The sequence below is a fragment of the Struthio camelus genome, chromosome 21, assembly GCF_040807025.1.
Source record: "Struthio camelus isolate bStrCam1 chromosome 21, bStrCam1.hap1, whole genome shotgun sequence".
Classification (NCBI taxonomy): domain Eukaryota; kingdom Metazoa; phylum Chordata; class Aves; order Struthioniformes; family Struthionidae; genus Struthio; species Struthio camelus.
The window spans coordinates 847527-863001 of NC_090962.1; the positions used below are offsets into that span (position 1 = coordinate 847527).

Genomic DNA, 15475 nt, shown 5'->3' on the forward strand with positions numbered 1-15475 from the left:
GGAGTCTGCTTTCCAGCTTCCAGTGCAGGGCAGTCAAGTTGGGGATACCCGGGCAATCCCCCGGGGGAAAGCAGATAAAGGACAAAGGTTTGTGTCCCCAGCTAAACTCTGTGCAGCCGCAGGGGGTTGCTCTGTGCCCTGGCAGTGTTCAGAGCAAAGTCCCGCCTGCCTGCCCCAACTCCCTAGCAGTACAGGGGTGCCTTCACCATGTCTCTAGGGTGTGGTACCCCACTCTTTTGCAGGGCTCAGGGTCAGATACTTAAATGGTCTTGGGACTCTGGAGGGAGGGAGCCCTGATAATCTGGAGCCTTGGAGGTTAGGGCCTGGCAAGGAGAGAATTTGGTTCTGGGAAGCTGATGCTCTCTGACAGACCCTTCCAACGTGGGTTAGACAACGGCTTGCTTGGCCTTGTGTGTGTGCATGCCCCTGCCAAAGAGAAATTCCCTTTCCTTAGAGGCGTTGTACCCTGGCCTGAGGCTGCAGAGCAGTCACGCAGGGCTTGTGTGCTGGGCCAGCTTCTCAGGGTGGTGAGTGAGGAAAGGACTGATTATTGCTTTGTTCACAGTCCTGATCAGGGACGCTGCTGGAGCAGGGCGCTTGGTGACAGCGAGTCGTGTGAAACCACCTGTGATCTCTGCGTCCCTGGAGGGTCACCGGGAAGTTGGCAGGACTTTCCAAAGTGTCTTTGTGGTATTTCCCTTTCAAAGAGATTTTTCTCCATCTGTTTCTGTTCTGCGGGCTTTCAAGGAACTTGTCTGTGCTCCGATGTTCTTTCTGCCATGCTTTGGCACTTGGACAGCTGTCTGTGCTTCTCCCTGTACAAAGTATTAACTGCTTTCCTTTGGATGTGATGTAGAGCTATTTGCATGGGTGTCTCTTAAATTCTACTTTCCCTTTGCTGCCCAGCTCTTTCACTTGCTCTGCCTTTTACAAGACGATCCACAAGAGGATGTGGGGATGAGTGAGGAGAGCTTTTGGCAGGGGCTGGGTAGCAGTCCCTTGTTTGGACTGTGCAACCTGCCACAGCGGGACAAACCATGCCTGCCTGGCGCACAGCAGCCAGGGCCGGCTGTATGGCACTCGCCTCCAGCATAACCTCTGCAGTTATTAACAGCACTGTTTGGCTTCAGCAAAAAAGGTGCTTTGGCCAAGCACTTTTTTTTTTTTTAATCGGAAGTTAATAGAGAGCAGCCAGTGCCAGAATGAAGCCTAGGTGGTAGTGTGAAGGTGGTCAATGAGAAAAGCTCTTCTATCCACACGCAGTCCCTGACTTGCAGTTTTCTGGGAAAAGGCCCAACGCGTCTTCAGTGGTGCAGAAGAACTCGAAGCTAGCATGGCACAGCATGTGGCAGCGTCGTCTTCCCCGTGTCGCTCCAAGCGCGCCCCGGTAGCTCGATTGCCAGTTAGGCTGGTGCAGCCTAGGGGACAGGTGTAGCAGCTGAATGGGAAGGAGCCTGCAGGACAGGGTGGCAGTTTCCCAGGAAACGAAGAGATGTTCGACTTTGGCATGGCAGCGAACACGAGCAGAGTGCGTGCCGGGGAGAACACCGTGCGAGTGGAAACCTCCCGGGTTCCTTCCCCGAGCTGGCCGGGGCGCAAGTGTGACAGGGCGCAAGTGTGACAGGGTGCTCGCGCATCACGACAGAGGGAAGGCTGTGTCAAGGCTGCTGTCACATAAACGCGCTCCGCAGCGTACCTTGCACAGGGAGGCTCCGGCTGTGGGGTTACGGTCTCAGGAGGGCCTCTGCAATGTGAGGCTGCTTCCCAGCATCAGCTAGAGCAGGTCGAGAAGGGAGAGAGGTCTCATAGAGCATTTGATTCTTGAGTAAAACTCTCCTGCAGTGCCTCTTTGTTGCTTTTCTCAGGCATGCCTGTGTTTGGGGTTTAAGCCGTAGGCAATGACTGTTCCTTGTGTGTCCTTTGTTAAAAGTGCAAGTCACCAACTGCCCTTTCAGGGGAGTAGGGGAGCAATGGCTGTGTTTTGGGTTAAGGCTATATTTTATTCTTCTCTTTGCATGCCCCTCTTGCAGGACTATGAAATGAGTGTCTCTTGCTTTGTCAGACTGCTCCTGGTTCTGCTGTGCTTAAACGCTCTTGTGCTATTGAGAACCTTCTTGTATGGTGCTGGAGGGTCAAACAGCAGGTAGGAGGCTAGCGCTGGGGATTAACATCGTTTAGTTCTTCTGGGCTACTGAAAGAAGCTCTTGCTGCAATTTTTCCAGTGCCAGAAAGGGGCTGTAAGAGAGCTTCAGTGATGTCCTGCCATAGTGTTCATTAGCAACCGTCTGTCCCTCCCAGAGGAAACAGCCTTGGGATGTGGTGTGCTCTCGCTAATCAGCTCTGTCTGATCAAAATGCTGTTGAATGTTGGCATCAGCTGCGGTCGTTACTTAGTCTTGCAATATGATAGTGATTGGTGGCAGGAAGGGAGATAAAAGATTACAGTCTACTTCTTGAGTAAGATGTATGCAAGCAGCCCCCCCACCTCGTTCTTTCTTTACCTTGCTCTGAATTGGCTTTGCTAGCTGTGGTGGGCTGTGACTCTTGTGCTGGGTGCTGCTCCCCTTCTTGGAGAGCCGCTACTCTGACGCTAGAGGGCTGTGTTTGCTTGTGAACCTATACGTACTATTTGTTTGCTAGAATTCTTGCAAGACTGTTCTGATCCATTTTTCAGGCATTTCTACAAATCCTCCACTCTTGTTACAGAATCTAGTCAGGAGAATCTGTAGCTTTGTGAGATCAACCTTTGGCTCTGGTTTGATCTGAAAACTCCCTTCCGAGGTGGTAAAGGTAACTCTGGTAACCCAATTTCATCTTCCCACAGGGCAACTTCATGCAGTTGTCGTGGCTATTTTAGCATGCACAAGTTTTTTGGTGTGCCTTCTATTTGTACTGAGACAGTCGGGTATTGTTTGGTGCAGCCCTGACTTTTTCTAGGACTTGTTCTTTTTCTTCAGGAGAGGCTCATGGAATTGACTCTTTTTTTTATTACTGTTATTATTATTTTTAATGGGAGGCCAATGCCAGGTCAAATTCTCTTCTCTGAGATGTTCCACTTTCTGTTAGGAAGACCCGTGGGGGTCTCACTGATATAAATGTACCCTCCTAGGCTCCAGAGTCAGTTGCGCAGTACCAGTCAGTGGTGAAAATATTTCCCTAGCCCTCAAAGCATCTAAAGAAAGGAGTGCAACAGGCAAAGAGCTCATGTTGATAATCTTCATCTTTCCTGTTTTGTCACTTGTAACATCAGACACGGAGCAGATAACAAATCTTGTCTTGGTGTTCACTGCAGATGAAACCCACACAGCGGAGCTGTGAGTTCTGGGTGCCCTGCGCAGACAGAGGTGTCTTGCCCTCCCGAGGGGCGTTTGGAGGGGAGAGGCTCAGCCTGGGTGGCTCTCCCACCAAACAGTATGATTTGTTGATACATAACTCCTTGCTTACAGACTGTTGATTCCTGATACAAACTGAGGTTCCTGACTGGCTTTGCAAGAAAGGCCTGCTGACAGGGCATGGTGCTGCTTATCTCCGTAATACTGTGTTATGCTTTGTATATGCATATGAAGCATCAGTGGCCTTCATTCTATCTTTTTGGATGCTTTGCATTGGTTTCTTCCAGGCAGTCAGGAAACGAGGTTTGAAAAAACATATTTTCTTTCTCCTCTTTGCCTGCAGTGGCAGGCAAGAAGTTCTGTCATGGAAAAATTTTTATGTAACATGGTAGATGTGCTAAGTTGTCCTTCTGGATTGTTGAAGAAATACCACTTTTTGCAAGAGGTTTTCCTCTCAATTTATGTCACCTGACAGACTTAGATTTAAGAGATGACCAAAAACTTCCAGTGTTGCACAGGGAAATGAGGTCTATTCAGCCTTAGCTGTTCCTAACAAATGCATAGATTAGATTTGACATAGACTTCTTCTCTTGAAATCTAAGAAAGAAATGGAGGAGTTGAACCAAAAACAGCATCCAGAAATTGTCAAATCACATCTACTTTTAAGTCCAAGCTTCCTCTCTCTCTCCTTTTCAATGAACTGTTTAAGTTATCAGTTCAAGTTGCATTTGCAGAGTACAAACCCTGGTATTGGTGCCAAGTCTGGTGGGAGCTGATACGATGTTCTATTCAGACAGGAACCTCAAGGCCCAGTGCTTAATTACAGAGCAAATGAGAAATTTGCTTTATTTCACTGTGGCACTTTAGCGCTGGGTTGCAATGAAAACGTGTAGTGCTGGCACAGGAGTGCCCTGTGTGTCCCGCTGTCTCTGGAGGCAGCCACAGCCAGGCTGGGCTGGGCGTGGGAGGTTGGGAGGCTAATCTGGGGAGACGGTACCAGCTGACACGGTTCATTAGCGTCAAACTCTTGTGGATGCATACAAGCCTGAGTCCCTCCAATTAAAAGGACCTAAAGAAACTAATGTCTTGTTTTCCCCTTGAACTTACCACCTGTGGGTTTCATTTGCTTGGCTTGCCTTCTGTGCTGCACAACCTGGTGGCTTGTTAACATGCAGTGTATAGCCTTATGACTGAAGGCTTCTGGATTCCTTAGGCTGGCGGCGCTTTTCTAGTGACGGGCTGATCAGGGGCCTCGTTTCTCTTCCCTTGTGTTGCTGCTCAGGAGAGCAGAGCAGCTGTTCCCCTGGCTCCATGAAAAGCACATGAAATCCTCCATCGTTTCTCACCACTGTCCGTCTGCACTGTGTGAGTTGAGAAGCGGGAAAAGCAAGTCCATGGGTCACGTTGTCCCTGGCGCTCCAACGTAGCCCTACCTCTGTTGCACTGAAGGAGAGCGCTTGCACTGTGCGGGAACAACCTATTTCCCTGGAAACAGATGCAAGCTCTGAGTTGGAAACTTGGCAATATGGCAGATGCTCAGGGATCCACCTATCAAGCCTAACATTTGTATTTTCTCCCTGCCTGCCCTCACCACAGTCTCTTCTGAAGGGCAGCCTGTGGCCCGCATTGGAGCTGAGTGGAGTAGCTGGGGGCTGCTGTTGGGCACCAGCCTGTTCCTGCATCTCCTCCTCTTGCCCGTATGGAAAAGGACTTTATTTCCGTGATGCTCTCTTCCCTGCTAGCTGCATTGTCCAGCCCCTCTGTGGCAGCTCTAGTGAGCGTGTACCCTGCTGTGCTCTCAGGAGGGGGAGGAGACCATGTGGCCTGCCACTCCGTTGCTCTAGGCTAGCTGATACTTCACCTGGCAGCAGGCTCCGAGCGGCCTGGAAGCATCACCTGCCCATGGCGATGGCATTTCATGCAGATTTCTTTGCAAAGACAACTACTAGTAGATGTAGCTGGAACCTGCCTCTATGATTCTCTAATCTCAGCTCATCTAAACCATCAGCCAGCAAATGTCATGCAGCGTGACAGCACCTCCTCCACCACCCTCTAACTTGCAGCACTGACAATGTACTTGTCAAATATAAATGCAGACACCCAAACTAACATGCTAGCTTTGCAAGTGAGAACGCTCATTTGACTAATACCAAATGTCAAAATATTAAATGTGCTTGGAAGTGATTAAGGAAGAGTAGCACTGGAAAAGAGAAGTGTAGCTCTTAAGACTCAAAGTAGGCTCCTTGAGAATTACAGTTCTATTGATACTTTTTTATTAAAGAGTGTAAAAATCTCCAATTAACTCGTTCTGCATAATTTAGTGTGCATTGCTCACTTAAGCCTGAAAAAGGTCCTTTCATGTGGTTGCTGTGGTAACTAGCTTTGCTTGTCAGGATGGTTTTAGTGGGTGTGACAGTAAGTCTTATTCCCAAAAGCACGTTGTCAGATCCACTCGGAGTCAAAGCACGGCAGAAATGCAGTCCCTCTCTGCTTGTAGCTGCTGAGGGAGCAGAGAGCTGTAGCTCATCCGAGACGCGCGCTGTGGCATGCCCACGAAGGCTGGTGCCTCGGCTGCGTCAGGAGCTCCTGTCAGCTGAGGGAGAGGAGCTGCGGTGCTGTTGTGCCGTCGGCAGGACTGGAGGCAGTTCCAGAGCCCTTGCCAGAAGGTTGCGTGAGTTTGTGTTGCAAGCCATAAAAGAGCAGGCTTTCAGAAACAGTGGTGGAGGAACCTGCAGTGGTGAGAGCAGTGGGGCTGTGCTTAGAAGCCCTTTTATTACTTCCAAGAGAAACTGAGGCAATTTTGGAACAGTAAGTTTTTTGCTCAGAATCTGCCTCCTAAATCTCCTGCTACTGAGGGGGTGATATTTTCTGCTGTTTCCCTGATACAAAGCACTAATTTTGCTGCAGACTGTTTCTGGAGCTCCTCCACGGGCACTGATTTGGGAAAACACCCTGCGGCCAGCAGTTCCCAGGGGCAGAGCCTCTGCCAGGGCACTGCACGGGCCAGCTCCTGTGAGAGAAGTGGTGCGACGTCCCCCGTCGTGCATTGCGGTTTGTAAGCCATGTCCTTCCACTGTGAGAGCACCGCATCAGCTCGCCAGATCAGAGAAGAGGCATGCAGGTACTGGGAAAGACTCGGCTGCAGGGCACACAGCAGCCGGTCTCGGTTGGGCTAGATGAGCATCCCTGGCCTCTCAGCCACCATCAGCACTCTGCCTGTGAGCTTGATGACAGGTCTGTGACCGTGAAAGGGGATGAACTGCTCTCTCTGATCTTAACGTCCCAGGGCCTCTGTCTCTGGACAGCTTGTATGGCAGAGCAAACAGCAGTGTACGAACTCCTCCAGCCCCTCTGTAATCATGATCTGCTTTGACCTCAAGGAGTATGAACAGTGCCTGCTCCGAGCTGCCTGAGCCGTCCAACATGTCATTCGTGAACTCTGCCACTGTTCATGCTCACCGCTCGGTCTCACCTGATTCCAGCTGGAAATTGTCATGTTTAAGCCTGTCTTTACAAGTGTTGTCACCTGGCTGCTCAAAAGCACCCACCAGCACAGCAGCTACCCAGAGTCTGTGACACTTGAGCAGCCTTTCTTGTGTGTGCACATGCCTGAAACACACCTGCTCACACGCAGGCAAAGTACAGGGCCAGAAGATTCAAGCATTTCTGAAGCAGAGTAGTCTCTCTCCACCCCTCGTCTGCTGCTCGCGTTTCCAGCAGCTCGGTCTTCAGCGCTGGCCTGTGACCTCGTGATGCAGCAGTGGTGCTCTGGCAATGGAAGATGTGCGCGCGTTGTAGTGTTGGTAGCAGGTGCGTTATCTTGAGCATGCTCCCTATTATGCATAAGTATCTAGGGCACTTGCTGTGACAGATACCTCAAGCTTGCAAACTACGTGAAAAGGCAAATTGCTCCTCGGTATAGCTCTGCTTACCTTGGGCCTGTCACCTGGCCTCAAGAGAGACCAAGCTGTTTCCTCAGACTGTGATTTGCCAAGGATACCTGTAGAAGGAGGTGGACAAGTCGTGAAACTGTGCAGGAAATAACAAATAGTCAAGTCGGGGGCTGTGCTGGGGGAGGTTTGGCTGGTCTGCTGGCTGCATCCAGCTCTCCAGGCCTCAGCGGTTCTGGGGCAAGTGGCCTGCTGCAGTGGGGTTCCTCCGCTTGGGTGGCGCGTCCTTAGCACAGGGCAGCGCACGTTTTACTCACTGCTTTCTCTCTTTCAGGGGCTAAGAAGGTGACGAACAAAGCAACTCTGTGGTACGTGCCCTTGTCTCTAAAGAATGTGAACAAAGTTGTTGAAGTTCCTCCTATTCAGGTAAGACTGCTTGTTCGTTGTCACCCACCTTGCCAGAGGTTCAGGGTAGAGACTGCTCGGGAGTCCTGCTTTTGCTTACGACAAGCTGGGGCGTGCGTCTTCCAGGCCGCTGCAGCAGCTGCAGGCTGCCTGTGTTGGGTGGGAGGATGGCAGAGACCTGGTTTTGTGACACAGAGAGGAGATGCTCTTTGTGCTTGCTGTTCTCAGTTGCAGCAGAAATATTTGTAGAGATGTCTGAAACTGTTGCAAAATTGGAGCTTGACAGCTAGATGCGTGTGTGAGTCACAACTATGGAGGTGCTTCAGTGCTTGTGGGCTTACGTTAAGTCCCAATTAAAACAGCTCTGTTTAAAGAGCAATAGATGACCAGGGAAGCAATCCCTGCTTTCCGTGTAGCTGATGAACGGAAATAAGAGGTCTCTGTTTTTCATTGTGACAGTTCTTTGGTGGGGCTGGGGAACAGTGTAAAATAAATAGGATCCAGCATGCGTTCTCTGAGCAGATTCCTCTAGAGGAAGAAAGCTTTCTTTGCCAGCAGTTACCTGAAACAAGGTCAGTCCATAGCCCAGAGTGCAGGAAACCTTTGCCAAGCTGGCATTCGTTCCCCACAGTTGCTGCTATGCCATGTGCCATGGCAGTGCTGGAGGGAGTGCGCACGTGTGTGAAGGGATTGATCTTCTGGCTTAAAAACAAGCAGATTCTTAACTGCACGACTAAGCTGTCAGGTCGGAAATATCTGGCTGCTGTGGACTGGAGGTCCTTGCGAAGCCTCTCAGCCATGTAGCCCTCTTGAGCCAAGTACTGGCCTGTGTGTGCGGTGCCCTGACTTGCAGGTTTTGGGCTGCTGCCGGGGTGCCGCCTCTGTGCCTAGAGGGGAAGGGCGGAACAGACCTGAAATCGGTTATTGCTCCTCCCAAACTGGTAAATTATCTAAAAATCAGTTGGGCTTGAAGAATCCGTACAATAAATGGCTTCCCTTCAGACAGAAGGAAACCTTTCTTCTTATAGTCTGGATCACGACCATTGCTTTTCCTCCCCTAGTGGTCAGGCATACCTTCAAAGCTGTATCGCTTCACTTTCATGTGATCTTGGCAACAGTGGGCTCCTCGGCTCAGCAGTGAAGAGTTGCTGAACACCAGCAAAACTTGCTCACCAGCTCTTCAGAGACTGGGTGGCCGCAACTGCTCCAGCTTGTATCGTGTCGGGTCTGCACCCGCGCACTGAGAGAGAGGGTGGTTCTCCCTGCAGCTGGCATGCTCTCCTGCCTGCCCTAGCATCAAGTCGTCTTACGTGCGCATCAGAAGCAAATTGCTGTTACTAACACGTTCTCTAATTGAGCGCTTCAGAAACTCCTGTTCTTTACTCCTAACTGTTGCTTGTTTGATATTTTAGGAAACACCTGTCACTTGCCACACAGTCTGTTTTTGCAGGAAATCGTGAATCCTTGGGACTTGCTGTTCACCAGACTTCTAGGGAAGGGGTAGTCCTGTCTTGTGCATGTCATACTCTGCCATCACAGCAATATGCTAGTGAAAAAGACTTCATCTGCTAGGATTTGTATTCATTTTACCTGGAGCAAATGGAAAAAATCTGTTGGAGCAAGGAGCTTTGATCCCAACCTTTTTCTTGTCAAGCTGCATTTCTCACACGTGATAAATTTCCTCCTTTCTGCCTAAAATCAGAACAAGTTCACTTGCTTTTTTTTCCCCTGAAATTTTTGGGGCTTCAGTATCATTTCCTCCTCACTCATCTGCCACTTAACCTCTCAGGAAGGTCTGAATTAGCGCTTCCACGGTCTATCTGCAGTTTGTCAAACTCAATTTAGGGATCTTTAAAATGACTGGTCTTGGCTTATTTTCCTGGAAAGTGAACGTTTTTATGAGCTGTTGGGTGGGCCAAAGAAAATCTGCCAAGTTATCCTACTCTGGCAGGAGCTGGATGTTTTGTCGTGAAGGGGTCACCTTCGACCAGAAAGTTGGTAAGATTCCAAACAAAATTTGGAACCCGGTTTTGAGTAAGAGGTAGGCACATCGTGTAGATGATGAGAAAGGTTTTGCTATTAGAACAGAACGTCCACTCTTAATTTGGTTTTCTACACACATGCCTTTAGCCTTGAGGAGCTGGCAGATGTCGGTCTTTTTAATTGAGTTAATACCTTGTGCTCAAGCCTCTAGTAGCAGCCAGAGGGATGTCTGGTGTCGACCTAACCCAGGGATATTCTATCAGCAAAATGTCGACTGGAACATTAGGTTACCTTTCATGTGCGTCCCTTGAGCACGAATGAATGTGCTCAAAGGATTAAAATGGCACAAGACAAGCTATCTACCTAGACCTTCCCCTCCCTTGCTGAGAGATCGCTTACTGTAGTTTTACCCTTTTCCTGATGACATTTTGCTCAGTTTCCAGCTGTTTGCAAGGAATAAAAGCACTAAATAGCATAGAGGACTTTGTCCAAAGAGGTGGTTGTTTCTGAGAGCTGTATGGAAAGGTTGGCAGGAGGGCAGGCTCCAGGTGTGCAGTACCAAAGTGGCTCGGGAGGGGCCTTGCACCCTTTGAGAGCGGAGAGCGTAGCACGTGTCTCCATCGTTGTGCCGGGACCTCTGCTCTGGTGATGCAGTGCTTGCATGCCAGGTCGTTGAGGCATTGGTGGTGCAGGCTGAAGGCAGAAGAAAACCTGGGCTTCCCCTCATGATGGGGAGGGAGACCAGGGCTCCCTAGAGCCCCCTGGTTCCTCCATGGTCCTCAAAGGCTGCTCTCCTCCAGTGAGGAGAGACGTGCAACCATATCGATGCATTGCCAGCTCTCAGTGAAGCAGCCACAAAAGCAGCTGCCAGCCTTGTGCCAGCGTCACCATCCTGAAACAAAGGAGGTGCCTGTTCCTAATCAGAACCTAGGAGAGAAGCCTGGTCACCTGGAGACGTTTGCTCAAGTGAACTCAGTCCTGGAGGAGCAGCGCTCTCTTCTCTTTCAAATCTTGTAATCAACAGTACCTCCAGGCATCTGAGTGCGGCAGGTGCTTTCAGCACTTCGGGGGCTTTGTCCTGGGCAATATTTCTTCAGTAACCTGAAGGTAAAGATTCCTCCTGTCTCCCAAAATGGCCGATACCACATATGTCTGACTCGGCACTTCTGGCACAAAGCAGCCAGGAGTGGCCATATAAGAAACCCATGGTTTTTCACTGAGGAATATGGATGTTGGAAGTGAGTGTTCGCTGTGTTGGCAAATGGAGATCAGGATCCCTGCCAGGGACTGGGTGAAACGGGTACTTCGGCCTGATGGATGGTGTCAGTGGGAAGCCGACCTGCAGGGAAGGAGCAGCATGGGAAGCAGTGGCACCAAGTGGAAGCCGTGTCGGTGATGTCCCAGAGCATCTCTTTGGCATAAAGCTTTGGAGCGTTAGCCGGCAAATGGTGGCTGAAGTTGCAAACTGGGAACTTTCCCCCTTTATTGTAGAGGGCCTGGAGGAATTAATACGGAGTGGGAACAATTTATTTAGATGTCGCTTTTCACTTATCTGGCCCTCTGGTTGCATGTGCTTTGCTTTGCTGATGTTCTGTCCTTTCAGTATACGTCTTCATACTGCAAGCTTTTCAGGACAGGGATTGCTAAACATCATCTTGTATATATTTGAGCTTTAAAAGTTACCCTTCAGAGAGGCTCAGGCACCGCCTGTTTACTTTGGTGTCTCTTCTGAGCAGTACTGTTGGATGTTGTTCCCAATACTGGTTTTCCTATTTGAAATGGATAGCTGTTTGTTCTGTGTTTAAATACTGGCAGTGACTATACTTGACAGGTCTAGAATAAGGCTATATTCTCTTTCGACTTTAATATGAAATCGTGACAACAGCAAGAGGTTGTACATGCCATCTTCCTGACCTGGAGTGCTTCCTGACAGCTGTGCTCGTCTTGCCACTCGGGATTGTGTGTGCTTCTGGGAGAGTTTTCAGGCAGCTCGTTAGGACGTGTGCAGGTGGAGAGAGGGCTGGTCGGTGCCTGATCCCCTACTCCATCGCAGCTAATTTGATCGAGAGCCCGAGACTGTTGCTGATGGCAGTGCTTGGTTTTCCACAGTACTGCAAGGTGTCCCTTGATAGTACATGAGATTAATAAGTGCAGGCCCAGGTCCCTACTAACAGAGTAGTCCCCGCAGTGAGCACCCATCCTCTCCCTCTCAGGCTTTCCACTTGTGCGCAGCTCACCTCTTGGTGGGATGCACAGGAGAGTGAACTGTGTTTTCTTTCCTTTCAGTATGCACGAAAAGAGCAGGAAGATGAAGGAAAGAAACGTTATGAAGAGCAAAAACTGGATCGACTGGAAACTAAACAAAGAAATGGGGATGTGATCTTCCCTGTGATCAACCCAGGTAATGCATTCAGCAGGGGCAATGTGTATTCTAGAGAAATGTCTCTGTGGTATGCCGAAGTTGGGAGAAAGCGGGAAGGCTTTTGGGAAGTGGTCAGAGGATCACGGCAGGGACCGTTCAGTCACTTCTCCAAGTTAATACTTTTCCTCCTTGCTCCTGGTGAAGTCTCCATTGCTCCTTGTAAGTTCTGTCTTGGCTAAAGGAAGCTTCTCCTGAAGCTCTTGCTGCCATGATGGCCAAGAAGAACGCTTTCTTCAGGCTTCTCCCTTCAGTATCAAGATCACCAACTTGCTCCGGGTTACCTCTAGGCGAGCAGTGACTCCAGGCTCCAAGATCTGAATGATCAAGGGAGATAAAGGGAGGGGTTTTTGCACAAACTAGATTAGCTGCAGTTGGTCTTCTGGAGTTTGCTTTCACACAACCAATCCTTCTCTCCCAGTTGCTAGAGCTATTGGATTTCAGATCGGCAGCTCGGAGCACAGACTGGCCGCACTGCTGCGCGCTGGTATTTATAGACCTCGTGTGGCAGAGCGTGTGCAGTCCAAGAGTGTGCATCCGTGCATTAAAGGAGGCAACTTGAGCTTTTTTCAAGTGTCTGTGGCTAAGAGTGCGTACTCAAAGATGATGTGTCGGGATTTGCAATATAATTCTGGAGATTTAGTGAGGTATGTGACCAAAGACACCATTCTTGGAGGGAGAGTTGGAAGAGGTGATCTGCAGACTATTTTTATCATTTTGAATGGATATGCTTTCTCTGGAGTCTGTTCATTTTAACTACCTTTAAAATGTGAGAATGGTACATGGATTCAGGCTTTTTGTGCAGCAGTTGCCTAGCAACAAATCGCAAGGGGTGAATGAGCTCCTCCGATCTTGTTCCAGAGACTGGTTGGCAGGTTGCTTTTACCGCCTTGCATGTCTTTGTCAAGGTGAGATGAAATGGCTTGTTGGTTTCTGAGCAGTGGTAACAAGTTTTGTTCAGCAGTCAGGGAAATGTAGGCTTTTAGTAAGTGTGAATGTGTTTTTGCAGCTGTCTGCATGTGCAGCTACTCTCTGGAAACAATTTTTTTAGCAAGAAATTCATCAGCCGATGTTTGAGCTCGAGGGTGAGTTATCGGGAGGCAGAGGCGTTTGTCCACTGCTGTACAGTGATCGTTGTTTGAAGCTGCTCCAGTTACCAGGGATCTCAAAAGCATTGCTTGCACACCTCAAACTTATGTGCTGTTAGTGCCCACGAGGCCAGTCCTTGAGCCTTTTAAAATGTATCTGACTGTGTGTGGATGTAATCCCAGCATATGGGGATTGAAGTGGGTCGCCTCCGTGATAATTAAAATTGCTCAAATACCTTTTTCTTTACTCTCCCTGCTCACAGATAGACAGACTAAAGGTAAGGCTGCGGACACGGCATTTCGTGGATACTGTGTCGTGTGTGTGCGCGCCTGCAAAGGCACGGGGGGAGCATGCTTACATGCTCTTTGCATTGCTGTTACTCTTAGTGACTTTCACGGAGAGGTTATAATATTAAGCGGTTGGGTACTTGGTTTGTTTTTCTTATAATGAGTGCCTTAACCGATGCATTATATCTCATTAAACAAAAGATTCAAAGGCCAGGAATGGGCCTCTGAGACCAGTGTTTGTTTTTGTTTTTTTTTCTTCTCTGCTGGCAATCTGAGGGCACGATATATGTCACTTAGATTTAGTGGCACTTGCATGTCAGATGACGCCGGTACATGCCATTGCTTGGGGATGTGGGAATAGAGACGTTAGTAAAGCTGAGCTGAAAGCATGGTCCTGTTGATACATTGTTAAATGGCAGACAGGTAAGTAAACCACGTTTAGGAAAATCTAGTGTACAATGCTTCAGTTTAGCATGCAACTGATAGCTTTACAGTTTTCTTTCTCAGGCTACCAATCCCATTCAATTACTTTCAGTTTGTTTTGAGGCTCTCGTTAACTTTATAAAAAACAAAAAAAAAAAAACCAAGCAGAATTTGAATAAAGTTAGTAGGTTAATATTAGAGAGACTTGGCAGTCCATCATGTATTAAACAGCCTTTTCTTTCAGGACTCTTCAGGACGGATGTCAGTTGATTGGTTGAACTGATTTGAAAGTATTTCAGTTTTGAATAACATAACATAACATTTTCATCCCTTACGGTGAGCCAGACAGTTGTCCTCAGGCTCCTGACAGCATTCTTGCGTGACATCAGGTTGCAGTCGGGCAAGATCATGCTCTGCCTCCTGCCTGCGAGGTTTGACATCTCTGCTTTCTGTCTGTCTGTTTTAAACAGAGCCGCATACTGTGGGCTACAGCCAGTCTAGCCTGATTCACTTGGTGGGACCATCAGACTGCACTCTGCTTGGATTTGTACACGGCGGTGAGTAAAATCAGGCTTTACCATCATATTCATTAAATGTAACTGAGCCTCCTCACTGTGTACTTGCAAGGGTGAATCTGCGAGAGCAGCAGTGGCCATGCCCCGATACAGGTACGACGCAGGGTAGGGCTTTAAGGCACCGAAATGGGGAGGATGAGGATGGAATAGAGGCTGGTGAAGGTCACGTGCAGGATGGAATCCTCTCCTTGGTCAAAGGACCACACACCAGTCAACTTTTGAGGCAGTAAGATCTTGCTGGTGCGGGGAGTTACAGCCAAGGCTCCTCAGGGAAAAGGTTTCCTGTGTGATGGAGCAAGCGGTTGTGGTCAGACTCATGCAGTCTTCTCACTTCTGAAGAACAGCTGATCTGAGGCAGGCAAACACACTTGCCAGTCTAAGGGTAATTAAAGTGCTTTGCCATGTCATTAGCATTCGTTTCTTAGTGGGATCAGAAACGAAGCAGCAGCAGTCCTAGAATATTCTCTGCTTTATTCTTGTTGACTTGCTGGTGAGAAAACGGGCAGCAAAACACTTAAATAGTGATGCTCTGGTTCTCAGCTTGCTGCAGTGGCTTCTCCAGTTTCTCCTGTTTATGGGCTGATGAGTCTGTGGCTTGGGCTGACGTGCTTCTCTGAGTGCCGCCACTCTTTGAGATCTCAGGTGAAAAACAGGTGGTTCAGTTCTGTGGTCCTGCGACGTGGAGCTGCTGGGAGCTGCCATTCTGCTGTCCAGCTGCTGAAGCAGCTGAACCTGCTTTTTTTTTCTGAGCGCTAGTATGAACATCTTCTGTGCTTTATAGAGCTAGCAAGCAAGAAACAATTCATTCGGTTTAGACAATTCAGATCTTCTGCCCAGAATGAATATGCTCTAAATGTTTTATGGCCCAATTTGAAGAATAGCAGTGTATCACATCAGATTATCCAAAGCGTTAAGTTCTGCAGCAGAACAGCAATCTTTTTCACTACTAAACTGGGTATGGGGATTTTTAATGGAGTGTTTTATCCACAGGGAAGCTGGAATTTGGGAAATTTGCTGTCTTTTGTGGTCCATCCCCAGTGCGTAGGAGCTGTTGAGTTCCTCCTGGTTGAGGT

At 48.8% G+C, this 15475-nt stretch overlaps 1 protein-coding gene across 6 annotated transcripts in view; it reads left to right on the forward strand.

The window, feature by feature from the left end:
• Positions 1–15475, forward strand: part of ACOT7 (acyl-CoA thioesterase 7) — a 38754-nt gene that overhangs the window by 8074 nt on the left and 15205 nt on the right. For 3 of the 6 annotated variants that reach the window (XM_068915463.1, XM_068915467.1, XM_068915465.1), the window contains exons 4-7: positions 7556–7647; positions 11896–12010; positions 13380–13394; positions 14298–14384. In XM_068915463.1, coding sequence (XP_068771564.1) covers positions 7556–7647; positions 11896–12010; positions 13380–13394; positions 14298–14384 — 309 coding nt within the window. The remainder of the gene's footprint in view (positions 1–7555; positions 7648–11895; positions 12011–13379; positions 13395–14297; positions 14385–15475) is intronic. The other 3 variants (XM_068915464.1, XM_068915468.1, XM_068915466.1) reach the window with 1 other exon arrangement.